The sequence below is a fragment of the Lycium barbarum genome, chromosome 12 (genome assembly GCF_019175385.1).
Source record: "Lycium barbarum isolate Lr01 chromosome 12, ASM1917538v2, whole genome shotgun sequence".
Lineage (NCBI taxonomy): Eukaryota > Viridiplantae > Streptophyta > Magnoliopsida > Solanales > Solanaceae > Lycium > Lycium barbarum.
In genome coordinates, this window is record NC_083348.1 from 606569 (window position 1) to 621897 (window position 15329).

The 15329-nt window shown below is 35.2% G+C and overlaps 1 protein-coding gene across 29 annotated transcripts; it reads left to right on the forward strand.

Annotated features, from left to right (window-relative positions):
• The first annotated feature begins 61 nt into the window (after positions 1–61).
• On the forward strand, positions 62–10591 carry LOC132621622 (uncharacterized). 29 transcript variants are annotated; one of them, XR_009575606.1, is made up of 13 exons: positions 62–425; positions 504–571; positions 634–1859; positions 2194–2263; positions 4690–7929; positions 8007–8189; positions 8330–8409; positions 8570–8631; positions 8785–8994; positions 9412–9593; positions 9670–9732; positions 9826–10057; positions 10306–10591. XR_009575606.1 is itself a non-coding variant. In XM_060335959.1 (3 exons), exons 1-3 carry the CDS (start codon positions 335–337, stop codon positions 1453–1455), a joined length of 981 nt encoding a protein of 326 aa, XP_060191942.1. In that variant the 5' UTR covers positions 62–334; the 3' UTR covers positions 1456–2135. The 29 variants fall into 29 exon arrangements, 1 of the variants encoding a protein (XP_060191942.1); XR_009575601.1 differs by having other exon boundaries at positions 4690–5467; positions 7729–8189; XR_009575595.1 differs by having other exon boundaries at positions 4690–5467; positions 7738–8189.
• Positions 10592–15329: the final 4738 nt, after the last annotated feature.

The following is a 15329-nucleotide window of genomic DNA, read 5'->3' on the forward strand; positions in this document are numbered from 1 at the left end:
TTTTCAACGTTTTTGAAAACTGCAGTTTATATAATATATAAAGGTTTCAAACACACGATAATCACACATATTTCAAAACGATACAAATCAATTTTTATATATAATTAATACACATGTCAATAATAAAAAATACTTTGTAATATTAGGTCATTTTCCCTATTATTTTTGGCTGAAAAATGACCAGTTTATAATTATATTTGAAAATAGTTAAACTTTAATGGGCGACTGAAAGTGGGATGTTTTGTCATAAGGAAAGTGATTGTTGCCGCCAATGTGTTTCCATTTTCCCTCCAATTAATAGCCAACCCTAACACACACTTTGGGTTGGGTCGGAATGGGTGAAATTCCGGTGTTTACTGACACCAATCTTGGCACTCGCATTGTCGTCCCTCTTTCTCCCCACGCTACCCCCTACCACTTCAAAAGTCTCTCACTTTGGAATACCTTTTTCTTTTTTCTCTTTGGTTTAGGACTTTTTTAACGACTCTTACTGCTATTTGTAGGACAAGTTGAAAGGACTCACTTGAATTGTTTCTCAGAGATGGGGCAGATCAAAGTGGATGCTGTGATGGTATGCTTTAACAAACTGCTCATACTTGTTTTCCCAAATGTATTGATTTATCTTTTCGACAGGTCGAAAGGAACTCCTGCTTTTACCACCTTTCTGGAAATTTTCCTCTAAAGCATGTTTTCCAGCATCAAGGGGGATTTAGGTCACTGCATGTCCAAGTTCATCAATATGGGTTGGGTTCATCTGAACTGGATCATGATGATAATGTTCCTTCTAGTCCCACAAAACTCAGAACTTCTACGACAAGCACAAAATCTGACAAGTTAAAATGCCAAGGAAAAGTGAAAAAGCTGAAAAGATTTGCCTGGCTTAGAAGTAGACTGTTAGATGTTTTAACAATAGCTCATTTATCAAAGAAAAAAAAGAAAAAGAAAAAGAAAAAGGAAAGGAACAGAGCTAGGGAAATGAACACATTTAACTGCTTAGAAGGACCTGCGGAGCCTATAGTTGTTTCCACATATGGATGTGAAGGTAAGGAACAAAGTTTCTGTCCAGCAGCAGAGTCACATTGTGAAGATTCATCCGAAGCAATTTCGGTTTCGGGAATTATCAGGAAATATTTCTCAAGTTATGATGAGGTGAACTCAAGCTCAAGATTTTCTCATCAAGGAGCTCAAACTCTAAAAGGGGATCATACAAGGGTTGGAACAAATCTTCGTGATCTTAATGTAGAATGTGCTTTGCTGTCTCCTTGTTCAGTCAAAACACCTCGGCAAATTTCAAATGAAAGCGTTAGCAGAGCCTCAAACAATAAGTCTAAAGGGATTGAAATTGGAAGTCGTATTGTTTCCGCATCCAAAAGTCTCTCTAGTCTCCGCAGTACGAGATTGCTGCCTAGATCTGCTTCTCATATTCAAAATCTAGCATTTGAGTGGAACTTATGATGTACCACCATAAAAAATTACATGCCATTTCTGGTAGAAGTAGTAGCAAAATGTTGCTTAAGAGATGAACTTCATCTTTGTACCGAACTTCTCCTTTCCGTTTACAATCTTCAGCTTTTAGGCTTTCTTGGGTGAGTAGGCGAATGCAATTCTAAAGGTAGTTTGAATGCTGGTGGAGAGTATCTTCAATCGTGGATTCGAAAGGTTGCTGTAAAGATTTGTGGCCTACTTCAAACTGTTGCATTTCTGATCTGAAGAGTCGGTTGCTGCGAATCCTTTTTAGCCTCTTGATGTATAGATGTAAAGAATTAAGTAGTGTTTCTACAAGGTTGATGGCATGCTAGACATATTTGGTTCATTCGATTTCATCCCATGCGCGTCTTGTGCAGCAAAGGAAGCAAGGGGTGATCTATCCATCCTTGTAATTTTGCATTTTTGCATTATCTGGCTGGTTATTTTCCATGCAGGAACTATTAGAGGCTGCACTTATTTTGTACTTTGTAGGATCATTGATCTAATATATTAACATGATCAAACTCTTCAATTAAAAAGTTAGATGAGAGATTGAGAGCTTTTACAGTGAATTTTCTCCATAGACTAATCAAGTAGTTGATTTTGTCGATCATGAGAAAATCTTCTGAATGGGCTGACTGGATACATCTTTAATCTTGGAAAGATTCTTTCCTTTCTGGAACTGCAGTCAAAATGATGATTTACAGACTTGGTTTGCATTTGCAGGTAGTCAAACAATGGAATTCCAAACAGTTTGAAGAGACTTTAGTTCCTTCCCGTTTGGACATAAATCTAGGTAAACTGTAACTATTGAGTTGCCTAACATTAATTCATAACTCACAACTACTAATCCAGAAAAAGAGAAGTTTATTAAAAAATCTTGTCCTGCATAAACTTGTTTTTTTTCCGCAAGGTCACGTTTTCTAATCACTGTCATCTAATTTATTACAAATAATCACTTTATTATTAGTATATCACCAAGGAGGTGTTGTAAAAAATTATTACAATGTACCAACAGAGTATCCCTTCCTATTCATAATAGAATATCAATTACTAAAGTTCTTTTTTTTTTTTTTGGAGCTGCTCCAGCCATTGCTGACTCTGGAGTTAGACTTAACATGTTCTTTCCTTAGTGATAAATGAATACTTTGTAGTTCTCGTAGGTTTTTTTTTTTACACCAGGAATTCTACAAATTGAGGTTCTTTTTGCGTGTGGGTTGCCTATTCAGATCATACTTTACTGAAGTTAACTAGGACTAGTTTGTATAGCTAGTTTTTATGTAAATGTGCGCTCATTGAGGTATTAGCTAAGTTACACGGACTCGCCATTTTGGGTGCCGTTCCCGTCCGGGATACGCTCGGGTGCGGGGACGGCAAACGTTCGGGATACAGTCAATTACATACGGATACTTTGACCGGAGTCCGTCGACAAATTTGGGGGGAAAATTTGAGATTTTGATTTCTCAAAATTAAAAATAAAACAGATTTAAGATAAGGAAAATGACATACCTTCAATATTATAGTACTTTTATCTCATGTTTGCTACTTCATGTTTAAGATAAACCAAGAATACAAGGTTGTGTTGAGTTCGGATGGCAGAGAGAAGCAGTGATATAGATGGAGGGTTTGTTTTTGGCCTTGAATGGCTTTCTCTTTCTATCTTGAGGAAAGAATGAAAGACTGTGAAAGAGCCGACCTAGAGGCTTGAAAACTTTGCTTTGTAAAAGCTTGAAAAGGAAATTTGGGGAATATGAAGAAGACGACTGCTTACAGCTGGAGGAGACATGTGGTCGTGTACAAGCTGAATTAGGACTCTTAAAAGTCTTAATTGTATTAATGTACAAAAATGACCCCTTTATTCTTCATATGTGCTATTTTTATCCCCTTTATTTTCCATTATATGCTACTTGTGTATTAGTTTTAGATGCCAAAATCATATAATGTGTAGTTATCCTGTTCGAGAAGAGTAGTTATCAGTTATCACCACTCTCTTTAAGCCTGCAACGTTTAAGGCTCTAAATTCATTTGTTCTCTCATGTCGAGGTAATTGGTATCTTCCCAGTTGCACACTCTCTGTTGTGTAATTTTATTAAGGTTCTTTTAAAAAATTCTTCTGTGGACGCTTCCTCTTGCCCCCTTCGACTCTCTGATCCAATGGAGTTGAATGGTTGAGAGACATTGGATGGAAGTCAAATCTGTCGCTCCTTTTCATTGGACATGTAGTTGATCTTCCAAGAAAGGACTAGCATTATTTTTGGTCTTATAATTTTGTTCTTCCCATGGCAGACAGAATACAACTAATTGAGATGATACTAAACTTGTTTCTTTTTTTTTTTTTTTTGAAACTGGTAACTGTTTTCTTTTTCTTCTTTTATTCGCACTTGAGGGTGAGTAAAGCGGAAAAAAAAGTCTTGTGCGAGGAGGGTTCAAATTCTAGTAGAGACCAAAAAACACTAAAGGATTTTTGACTATCTTCTTTAGTCTTGGTGGGTAGATTACCCGATATGTATTCTAGCAGGATATAGTAGACTGCATATGGATTGTCGATATGCGCGCCAGCTGGCTGGATACCTCTTTTATATAAAATGATACTATGTTTTGATTGAGTTGGTGGCTAGTCCTATTGGCCTTTCACCATTTCTCTATCATGTTTATGATCTCATAAGCAAACTTCAGAGTTAGTTAGCCTAGCGAGTGTTGAACATATTTAATGCCAAGTCAAGTGTTGGCAGCTGATACTTGTTATGTTCTGTTGAAATTATGTGATCAATGCTGTTTTGATCAGGAGCTTCCGTGCAATATGTTTCTAAAAAGTAATTTTCTATATTTATTTGCAAGAACATTTTGGAAAATTTGTTGGCTATTAAAATAGCTACAATTATCAGAAGAGACCAATTAGTTTCAAGTGTTACATTAAATGATTGTTGACCTTTTGTAGCTGCATGAATCGATGTTGGTAAATATTACCCATTGACCTATGCATCTGTGTGTCTGTTGGTTTGGTTACAACTTTCACATACAGTTTCTCTCATTGTTGAGAGTTACATGCACCTATATGTGCTACTTTTTCTTGGATCCGCAGATTGATCTATAGAGCTATAATCATGGGTGTCTATTGGGTTCTCAGCATTCAGTTGAGCAGATCAAGACAATTCTATTGCTTATTATAGTTGTATCTCTAATACTCCTTTTAAATTGTTCTTCAATGTGATATGCTTACAGATATTCTTCATCATTCCAATGGGTGGGTTGCAAATCATTTCATCTTATGAAAGGTGTTACTGTGCCAAATTTCCTGCGTCTGCAATGTACTTGAAGAATTACCATACAGGTATCCCTAGTTCAGCTAATTTGTGCATTCCCTCTTGGGTTGCAGAGGTACAATAAAAACATCCTTTGGACATATATGAAAGAGAAGTAAAATATGGTCGTTGATCTGCAATTAAGAGAACTTTAGAAGGAGATGTCCCACCTTCTTATATGATGGTACGCTGCGTTTCCAATGTCTATTCACTTTGCGACTTTCCAGTTGAACCACAAATGGAACTTGAGCGGGATCGAACTCACGGATGGGTAGTATGAAAATTATTTATGTCTATCACTGTATTATAAATTGGATTTGTTTGTTTCACTGGTATTCTATTATTGCTGTCCTGTAGCTGAATGAGCCAAAATTTAGGTGTCAAGCAATTTCTGTTGGGAATCTAGAGGCCAATTGATAAGCCTCCTCTTGTTGAAGCCAACTGTTGGGAATTTGTTTAGTCAAGTAAACCCTCTGACCTTACAGGATGCTGTGAAAGCTGATGCTGGCCATATGGGATATTTTGTGTACTGTTGGCTGCTGGAAAGCTGTTTGTTGGCTAAAAGCTTCTTAGGGTAACCACACTATATTATAGGTTACAGTCTATCCGATTGTCACATTGCTCACAGCTTATCTTGTCATTTACACATCTGGGGAGCTGGATTGTGTGGCTGGACAGGTCCTGTATCACCTCTTGAGGTTAGCAGCTTCTAAATATTTTTGCTTTCAAGGGCTTTTCCAGTTTCTATTAATTTCAGGCGACTAGTTTGGTGCTGCATATAAATGGGACATATAGAGGCATCTCGTTTGGGGTTCTGAAGCATTAGTAATACCAACAACTCATTACTTGCATTTTTATCCTGACCATGCAATTATAATATTCCTATCTCTCCTTTTCCCGTCTTGCTCCATGTAAGTATTGTTAGAGGTCCTGTTCCAATTACATTGGTTAATTTCAAGGACATATCATGTTTTCTACAGGGAAATGTAATTGAAAATTGTTAGGTAGTTTTGATTATGATGGAAATCTATAGCATTCTGGTTATGTTTTGGCGGTTCGTTGTAAGATCTGAATGGATGGATAAAGAGATGCATTATTTTAATGAAAAGTGATACTAAATGCACCACTGTTTGCTTTTTCGACTGCAAAATATATCCACCCAAAATGCATATTTGTCCTCCATCACCCTGCTGCTTTGAGTAATAAACTTGGATCCTGACCTTTTTATTCTCCTGCCAGCTTCTTGCTTTTCCGTGATTCCGTCATCTGTATCCCGTGGTACATCAAGAAATATGCCCCAACTCCTTCACCATAGACCATTGGGCGTCTGATGCTAGTTTTAATAATATTCATGGCAATAATCTTATGGATTACTCTCAAGTCGACATTTGATTTATTCAACGGAAAAGGGTCAAAAAACCCTTAACGTATTAGAAATGGGACAAAACCGCCCTCCTTCCATCTGTTTGATCAAATTTGCCCCTTCTTCCACCTATTTAGGTTAGAAAAACCCTTAACGTATTAGAAATGGCTCAAAAATAGCCTCCTTCCACCTATTGGATCAAATTTTCCCTTGACGTTATTTTCAGGCTTAAAATTGTCCCTTCATCGACGGCATTAAATGACATTTAATTAAATTTTAATTAAACATGTGACTTTATTTATTGGTCCATATAAAATTCTAACCCAACCCGAAAGGACTCGACCTATCCATAACCAAACCGAACACAAAACCCATTTTAGACTAACACGACTAAGCGATAAAATGCTTTTGCATTTCGTCATTCTAGACAAAAGAATACTGAATTTAGCAATCTATGTTATTACCCTTCTCTGTTACAACTGAATGCACCTTTTGTCATTAAATCTAATAATTTTTCTAGTTTCGGGTTATACTTAACGTCAACATTGTGATGTTATAATCAAAGTTTTAAGTTTCTCGATGCATGATCTAAAGAAGTCTAATCTTAGCAGTTGAAATCTAAGTTACACGGACTCGGGTGCGGGTATCTGATACGGGTACGAATTCAAGTATCGGATTCGGCAAAATCTAAATTTTAAGATTCGGGGGTGAGTATCCAGTTATGTATACGGGTGCGGGGATTCGGCTGTAAATATGAAAAAATATAAAAGGCATATGAAAAAATACTTTCAAGAATAATCCATTGTACAAAGGGGTCAATTTTATTATGTTCAACTAGTAAATATGTCCGTGCTTTTTGCGATTAAAAATATAAATTAATTATCAAAGAATTGACATGCTAATAATTAATTTAAAAATTATTCCTATATTGTATAAGAAAGAAACATTTATAAATAGCATAATTAGTTGCCTTTCAATTTTTTGTCACAACTTGAAATTGCTTTAGTCTGGACTCCAGCAAACCTGTATCACTCTGTTAAATCCCCGACGTCTGCTAAATCCAATCTATTGGCAATGATGATGTTTCTTTAAATCAGTTATGCATAACACATAAATATGTTTGTATATATGTATGTGGCTCGTGCAATGGCTAGATGGTAAGGGCTGGTGGTTTTAGCAGTTGGGCTTGGTTCGAATCTATAAGTCTGTTGGGTTGAAAATAAAGAATGACAAGACTGTGACAGTAAACAAAAAGCTGGTGTCCTTCTCTGGAACATAGTGCGAGCACTTGAGGTGATTTTTCCAAATTAAGATGAAAAAATGTCTTCATAAATCTTAATAATTACTGTTAACAATAATCAAGCTTGTGAGTTTTCCAATAAAGAAGCCAAAAGGTTTTGCAAGCTATTTCAGAGTTTTCCCTGTCAATCTTTTTCCGACTGTCATATCAAGAAACCGACATTCTAGGATGGATCCTTTCTGTTAGAGCATGCCTATATCTTGGATACAGCCCCAACTTTCACGCAATGCAGCCTCAATACCATTTGATGGGTTTTATCTGTGATATGTACTGACAAGACCTATGTTTGTGAGTAGTCAATCTAGAGGCGGTAGCATTGTGAAGGGAATAGTCTCAGCATCTCAAAGAGGAAAGAGAGATCCCTACATTGGAAGCGACTATGAAAGTGAAGAAGGGGCAAGAATTTTGAGGATACTCGAGAAAGCTGCAGAACCCGAACTTCTGATGGCAGAGATGACTTCAGAGCAGTTGAACTTATTTTCATCCTATCAAGCAAAGTTGGAGCTATGTTCATTTCCACCTACTTTAGCCATAGGAGGTTGGTTAGTCATGATTCCCTTTTTGTCATTTTCAGGCATTGCGGCAGTCTGACCTGCAGAAATCTCTTGAAAGAGCTTTGCAAGATGCTGGGCTTGCTGAAAGAGACGTCATTCCGTTTATGCAAGTTAGAGTTGTTGGATTGACTAGCAAAAGTACTCCATTGAAGTGCTGTCCCAAGGAAGGCTTTATCACAATATGGAATCCAACTGAGAAACTGGTATTGATATTGGACTTTAACGTCCTCTTGGTTATCTGATTTTGCACTGAAATATTTTTCTTTAACCTTGTATCCTTTTATTTGTGCTAATGGGTTTCTCAATTCTGTACTAATTCCATCTCTAAATGATTTGTTTACAGCAAAGTGAGCTTGCAGAGGGTCAAGCTTTTGCTGTTTCAGGGCCTCAAGCTTTTGCTGTTTCAGGGCTTACACCTATAAGGTGAGACTCTAGCACCCTTTACTTGCAAGCAAAAGGATCCACAGCCAAATGGCTGCCTTTGTCTCCTCTGGCAATTGAGCATTTTTCGTAAGTATCTGTTCTGTTTATGCTTTTACAGTTTTACCGTACGAATTTATACATCTGATACTTGTTCCTGCAGGGTCTTTTTTGTCCTCGCCAATCAATTCCACTGAATTAATTGGGTGAAGTTCGTATGTCCAGGTCGGCCTTGGTGGTAATATCTTAGAATCAATACTTGTGCTCTCGAAGCAAGAAACTTCTTTGTTCAATTAGTTTTTTTACTTGGTTTCTTCTCAGGGAGTTTGATATTGCTGCGGTGTTTTTTTTTTTTTTTTTTTTCCCTCTCTTGATAAGGGATTTTAGTCAACTGCGGTGGTTGTTTTTGTGGGGCAGCTGTATACAGAAGCTCATCAAAAGAAGCAGTGGGTATTTATAGCTGATGGATCCACAGCTACGTTAGATTCCAATGATCAATCAGAAACCTTGATGGCCATCAGTTTCACCTCACCACGCATAAGAACTGATTCATTTGCACCAATAAACTCTAACCTTGTAGGATCTACGGTGAGTACGGAGTAAACTACTTGCAGTATGTGATTTTCCTCATAGCCACCAGTATTGAACTTGAACCTCTGATTTCCTGGAACAACTTATCATCCTCCTTTCTTCTGATGACAATTATTTAGAAAACCTTCAGAAAAAAATCCTCATATCTACAGGATATGGTGGTATACTATTAACTTCAACTCTAAGAACTGGGTTTGTTGCTTAAAGGCATCTGGGGCCGGGTTCTTAGTAATGCAAATTTTATAAGCGGACAACTTTTCTCATACGGTCTTTTCATGTATCCCATTCAGAACATTATGTCACTGATGCACCTCACATTATTCCTGATTAATGATTTAAAGGGTTATACTGTAGAGTAGAACTCAAATGTTGATGAAGTCTGGTGTTTCTCTAATTTGTACCCGGCCGAAACAGTGAAGTTTCTGCAGGTTTGTTTCTGCAATCTCATCAAGAGGGCAAGAGATAACATTAATAACCTCAGGGTAGCTGAAGCAACCGAAAATTCAACCTATTATTTAAATTATGATCATTCACGTTGTTCTCATCTAAAAGACGCCGGTGCTTCTGCTGAAAGATGGGCAAAGATATCTGGCTTGGTATGTGTCCTGGCATCCAGTCATGGTATTACATGTTAGCTGCATTTATTCAAACTTGTATTCTTCCTCTATGCAGAGACTTGAAAAGCTTAGGGGAAAAGTTCTATCTATAATTAGCTGCTCTGAAATTTGAAGTTCAGTAAGAAATTTTCCAATTCTTCTTTTTCCTTTAGACTGGAGTCTATGCTAAAAATCTAAAACCATAGGAATTAATTTGCTCATATTGCTGCAGGCGGGTATCCTACTTAAATAATGCTGTGAGCTCTTTTCTAGAACATTTTTTGGAACTAGTCGTGGAACTTAAGCAGGGAAAGGCTGCTAACAATTTGTCACTCCAGCTAAAGAAGGCGATTGAGATGCACACATTTAAGGGCTGCAGCTTTATGCACATATATAGCGAGACCTATTTATATATTGCAGTTGTCATTTGTCTGCAACTTGAAGCAATGCCGGGATATCAGTTGGTAAGTCAAACAGATAATTTAAGGAAAATTATAATACAAGACATTAGCCAAATTAAATTGGTGCAACTTTTTACCCGGTGCAATATATTTGATTATTCACTTTTACTAGTCGCCCTAAATGCTACTCTTGTCAATAGATGTCCTTGTTATCTCCTACGCTTTTAGAAATCTTTTCATCTATAATGCACAGGAGTTATATATATCGGCAAATTACATCTTTAACCTGATGTTTCTTACACATCTTCTAGGGTCAGTACAAGGCAAAATGATCCAGCCAACATTAAGCTTTCGCTGTGGATGAATGTTGTTTTCACTAAAACAAACTGTGTTGTGTTTTAATTAAGTTCTCTTTAACCATTAACGCGTTGGTGATTTTGGTGTTCGTCATCTTAGCATCAATTTTGTTTCTCATTATGTGATTGTGCGATTTCCCATTTAGACCATATTTGATGGTTTTAAGGACCTCGCTACATTTCCAATCATGCTGTTTTAATCTGTGTACGCGTTATAAATTAAGGGAGAAACCTTGCATCATCATAGAATTCTCTCTCTTTCGCCTAAGAGGTTATAGAAATAATAGGCGGGTGTGCTGCTCTGATTGATCAGCTGTTTTGTTTATATTTGAAATATAGTACATTTAACTATAGATCAGATAATCTAAAATGGAATAGTGCGGATCATGTTTTACTTAAAGTGTTACTCCCTCTGTCCCATATTACTTGGCCACATTGTTAAAAATATATGTTTCAATTTACTTATTCATTTACAAAATCAAAATAAAATTAATTAAGTCTTTTCCATCTTATTCTTAGTATTAAATGTTCTTGAAAATAGTCAATATTGATTAGAGTGTATTTATTGAAGAGAGATAGGGTAAGGTAACAAAATACATATTTTATTTATGATTTCTTAAGGGACGTACAAAAGGGAAAGTGGTCTAGTAATATGGGAAGGAGGGAGTAACCATCTTAATTAGTTGGCCAAATCCATTGATAGACACATGTGGTTGTTCGGTTCTTTCACTTGAACACCTTAACTAAATTTTATTTCATTTAGACACCTGAGGTAGGACTTGATTGTGTCATTTAAACACTTTTTGCGGACTTGGCACATTGTGTGTGCTACACCAATACTGAGCGTTTGAGGAGTTTTTTTGGTGAATAATTTTTTTTTTCCTCCTCCTACCTCACTCTTTCTTCCTTCCACCAGCATCCACCCGACCATCACCACACTAAATTTGGAAAACCTTACAAGAATATGGAATAACAAAACAGGAAAAATTGAAAGAAAAGGGAGAGAAAAACCCGGCTATCTTTGTCGGAACTTCACCGGAAAATCACAATTCAAACACTTTGAAGATTGGTGTGAAATTCCAGACTTGGAATTCAATTTTTTTGGCTAGATTTTAATTGAAATGAACAGTAGTTGTGTACTTGTGCTAAAATTCTTGATTAAAGCATTGGTTTGTCACTTTGGATGAAGAAAGTTCATATGGAAATTTGAAGACTCCTTTAAAAATTCATTTGAAGCTTTGGACAAAAAATTTCCGGAACTTTTATTGTCAACTTGTTATAGAGCTTGACTTTGGAATTGAAATTATAGTCTTCAATTTGATGTACAAGAAAGGGGCCGGACAGAGTTCGCCGGTGTCGAACTTGACTCCGATGGATATGGTTTATTTTTTGCATGAGAGTGACAAGGGAGCAACGGGGAGAGGGTAAATGAGCAGTGGCTCATTGCTTAGAGTTCATCGGAGCAGGTGGCGTTGGTGATACGTGGTGGTTCACCGGCGGTCCAGTAGGGGTGGGGTAGGTGGGGTGGGATTTAGATAATAGGTTTTTTAATTTATTTTCGGCTGAAAAATAGTTTTTTTATTTTATAATTTATTTTAAATTTTTTACTTTGCACCCAAATGTCACATGTCCTCTTTTAATTAGTAATTATGCCATATCATCGCCAGTGTGCTACACACACTTTGTGATTTTAGTTGATTGTCAAAAAAAAGTCTAATTGGAACAAATTCAATGTAGTCTGAGTGCTCAATAGATACAAAGTTTAGTTGAAATGTTCAAGTGAAAGAATCGAACGACACGTGTCTATCGATGGATTTGGCCTAATTAGTTTAGTGGCATGAATGAGTTTCATTGTCGTTGAGCGATATAAAGAACAAACTAATATCTTCAAACACAAATAGTTTAATTGAAACTAACATTCACAATGCATATATTGTTGGAGTGAAAATATTTCTTCTAACATATGTTCAATTTGTAATTCAGTTATTTCAAAGAATCGTAACATATATTAAGAAGATATTTCTTTTAATTGTTCAAAAAAGTTAAATTATGATACCATAGTGTTATATTTGGTCCTTTTTAGTGCTTGATTTTTTATAGTCAAACCGTGTAAACCTAGATAAAAGTTTACCTGGTGATTTTAGGCAATTTTCTTACTCGTAATTAAAATAATTTTATGCAGCCTATCTCAATTATTTTTATTTTTAAACCACTGAAATATATATACTATATAACTGAGGGAATTGAGAGAGATGATGTGGCACTCTCTAAAGCTAGAATTTTCATTTATTTTTTTCTCCTTTTTTGACTTCTTCTCTTATTTTTTTAAATTATTTTATTTTAAAAAGTCATCTCCACACGCACGCCTTTCATATTCATAACTTCTACCTTTAATTAGTAACTAGTTTTCGTACCCGCGTGTTGCGCGGAGAATATTAAATATAATTTAACATAAGAAAGTCTTAAAACTACGGTAAGTCACAAAGGGCATGAAAAAATTCTGATTTTGTTATAGTCATTGACTCGTTATATATTTTGTAGTCTTTTCGCTCTTCATAATATTTATGTACGTAATAGGCACTCTTTGTATGTTTCAAATAAAGACAAAAATATTTATCAAGAATGAGTATAACAGAATGATTATACTTTGAACTCAATTAAAGGATATGTTGTTTAGATGTTGATGCAAGCAAATCAATATTATCCTTGCAGTCTTCCCATCAATTGTTCAACATCCATCTTCAAACACCTTAAACTGAATAATGGAAAAGCCACGTAAACAAAAGGGACGATTAGATATCAATCCCTAAATAACTTTATATTCCTTATTTTTCATAATTACATTATTTACCAATTAGTATTATTATTACATTAATAATATAATTTCTTAGTAACTTGTCACTGGATTAATATCCATCATTTTTGTTTTCAATATAAAATTTTGAATTTTAATCATTGAAATTTCAAAACATGAGAACATAAATTTTATTTTATCGCCAATTTGTTGCTTAGGATCCTTTCATTGTTCAAATTTTTAACATTATTTAGTAAAATTTCAGTTACGAATTTTATAATATAATATGACTTTTCTTAAAACAATTAATCTCAAATTCAAGTAAGTCTTAACCATCTATATTTGTACACTGAGAATTTTGATTTGTTTATTTATTTCATCTTTTGGTTCCGTTTTTAATATCATTATTTTATAAATTATTTAGTAATTGTTATAAAAGTCAATTATTTTTTGTCAATTGGTGTTTTACATATAATCCGAATAGTATCATATTAAAATTTCATAAGCATGCTACTTGATTTATCCTTGTCCAGTTGATTAACTCATTTGATATAGGTTATTCACTTAAAACCGCAAAGTAAACATGAAATAATTCAATAAGATGTTAATTTAAAGTATGAAGAGTTTTAAACTTTTTTTAATCTGAGGCAGAAAAGACTTGATAAACTTGAAGAGGCCTTCAATAGAACAAAATTCCGTAAATATAACTTTGGGCTAACACAGTTTCTTCTATATACAACTGAAATTATAAGGGCAATATTCTTTTCTTATATATTTTCAAACATACATTTTGAATTTAAGTAAAACAATAGTCCGTTGTGGCAATTTCGTACTCTATGGAATTAAAAACAATTAAAGTAAATCATCTGTATTTATAATTTATAAAAAAAAAAACAATAAAACTATTGAGTTACCCCTCCTCGATCTTCTTTCCTCTGGGTAATCCAATCGAAATCTCTCTCAAAACTGGATCAAATAGATAAACCAAAAGATCAGAATAATATGAGCATTAGTTAAATAAAATAATATTTTATTTAACTAATGCATTGCAGACCAGCAGGCACAATAAAAAAATTACATTTCATGATCTATTAAAGAATAAGCAAACGTAACAGTACTTCTAGCAGTGTTCCTAATCTTTCGCCTTTCAACCGTACCAGAGGTATGATCTTAAAGCAAGTTAAATAAAGGACAACAATGGGAGAATAATTGAACCCGAATAAAGTTTCAATTTTGAAAACTAAAGTGGGATAAAGTGGGGGAAGTTATAACCGTCTCCAGAACTGTAAGAATTAAATTTAAATTTTAAATCTTTATCTTTTAAAAATTAATTAACCACTCTAAATTCAAAATTTAAGTAATTTTGTAATATTAAAAAAAATCTAAATTTTGTTGTTTTTATGGTGATGACACTTGTAATCCTTGAAAGTACAAGAGGGGGGGGGGGGGGGGGTGAATTGTAAGCCTGTTAAAAAATCTAGTCGACTACTGTTTGGTGCCAGTCAACTGATAGCGAGACAGCCTGCACAAAATTATCAGTCCTTCGATTTGCACAAGTATAAACCACAATAAATAGTAAGGGTGCAGAATATAATATGAGAGCAATAAAATAAATGACACCGGAAATTTTTATACTGGTTCGGAACCAATGTGGTATCCTAATCCAGTCCCCTTGGGTTGCAAGGAGGTTATCTCTTCAAGCTCTTTGTAGTTTGAGTTGAGTACAACCTTTGTGGTTTTCCTTGTTCACCACCAACGTTTACAAGGTTGGTTTTTACTCGCTCACCAACAACGAACAAGGTTTGGTTTTGACACGCTCACCAACAACGTACAAAGTTGGTTTTTCACTCGCTCACCAACAACGACTCTTTGGTTTTCACTCGCTCACCAAATAAACGAACAATGATACAACCTCTCAATACAAAGCCTCACCAACTATACTATATCTCTCCTCTCTTTTTTGTTTACACAGTAAGTCACTCAGGATTACAATGCATATGAAAAGTAGAGCAAAGAACTTGAGAAGGTTGAGACGAAAGTATAAGTGGCTGCATACTTTTCTTCTTTTAAGAGCTCGTATTTATAGCCTTTCAACTTGCTCTGGCTATTGCATAACCCAAGGGAATTTCACAGGTTGTTCCTCAATCTTTTTTATGATTACTTGTTGATTGCTTCCTTAAATCTT

What these genes read in the sequence shown, in the direction of transcription:
- LOC132621622 (XM_060335959.1), top strand. Translation starts at nt 335, where the DNA reads ATGGGTGAAATTCCGGTGTTTACTGACACCAATCTTGGCACTCGCATT. An exon ending in TACCCCCTACCACTTCAAAA is followed by an intron (nt 426 to 503) that starts GTCTCTCACTTT and finishes TGCTATTTGTAG; the next exon opens with GACAAGTTGAAAGGACTCAC. An exon ending in TCAAAGTGGATGCTGTGATG is followed by an intron (nt 572 to 633) that starts GTATGCTTTAAC and finishes TCTTTTCGACAG; the next exon opens with GTCGAAAGGAACTCCTGCTT.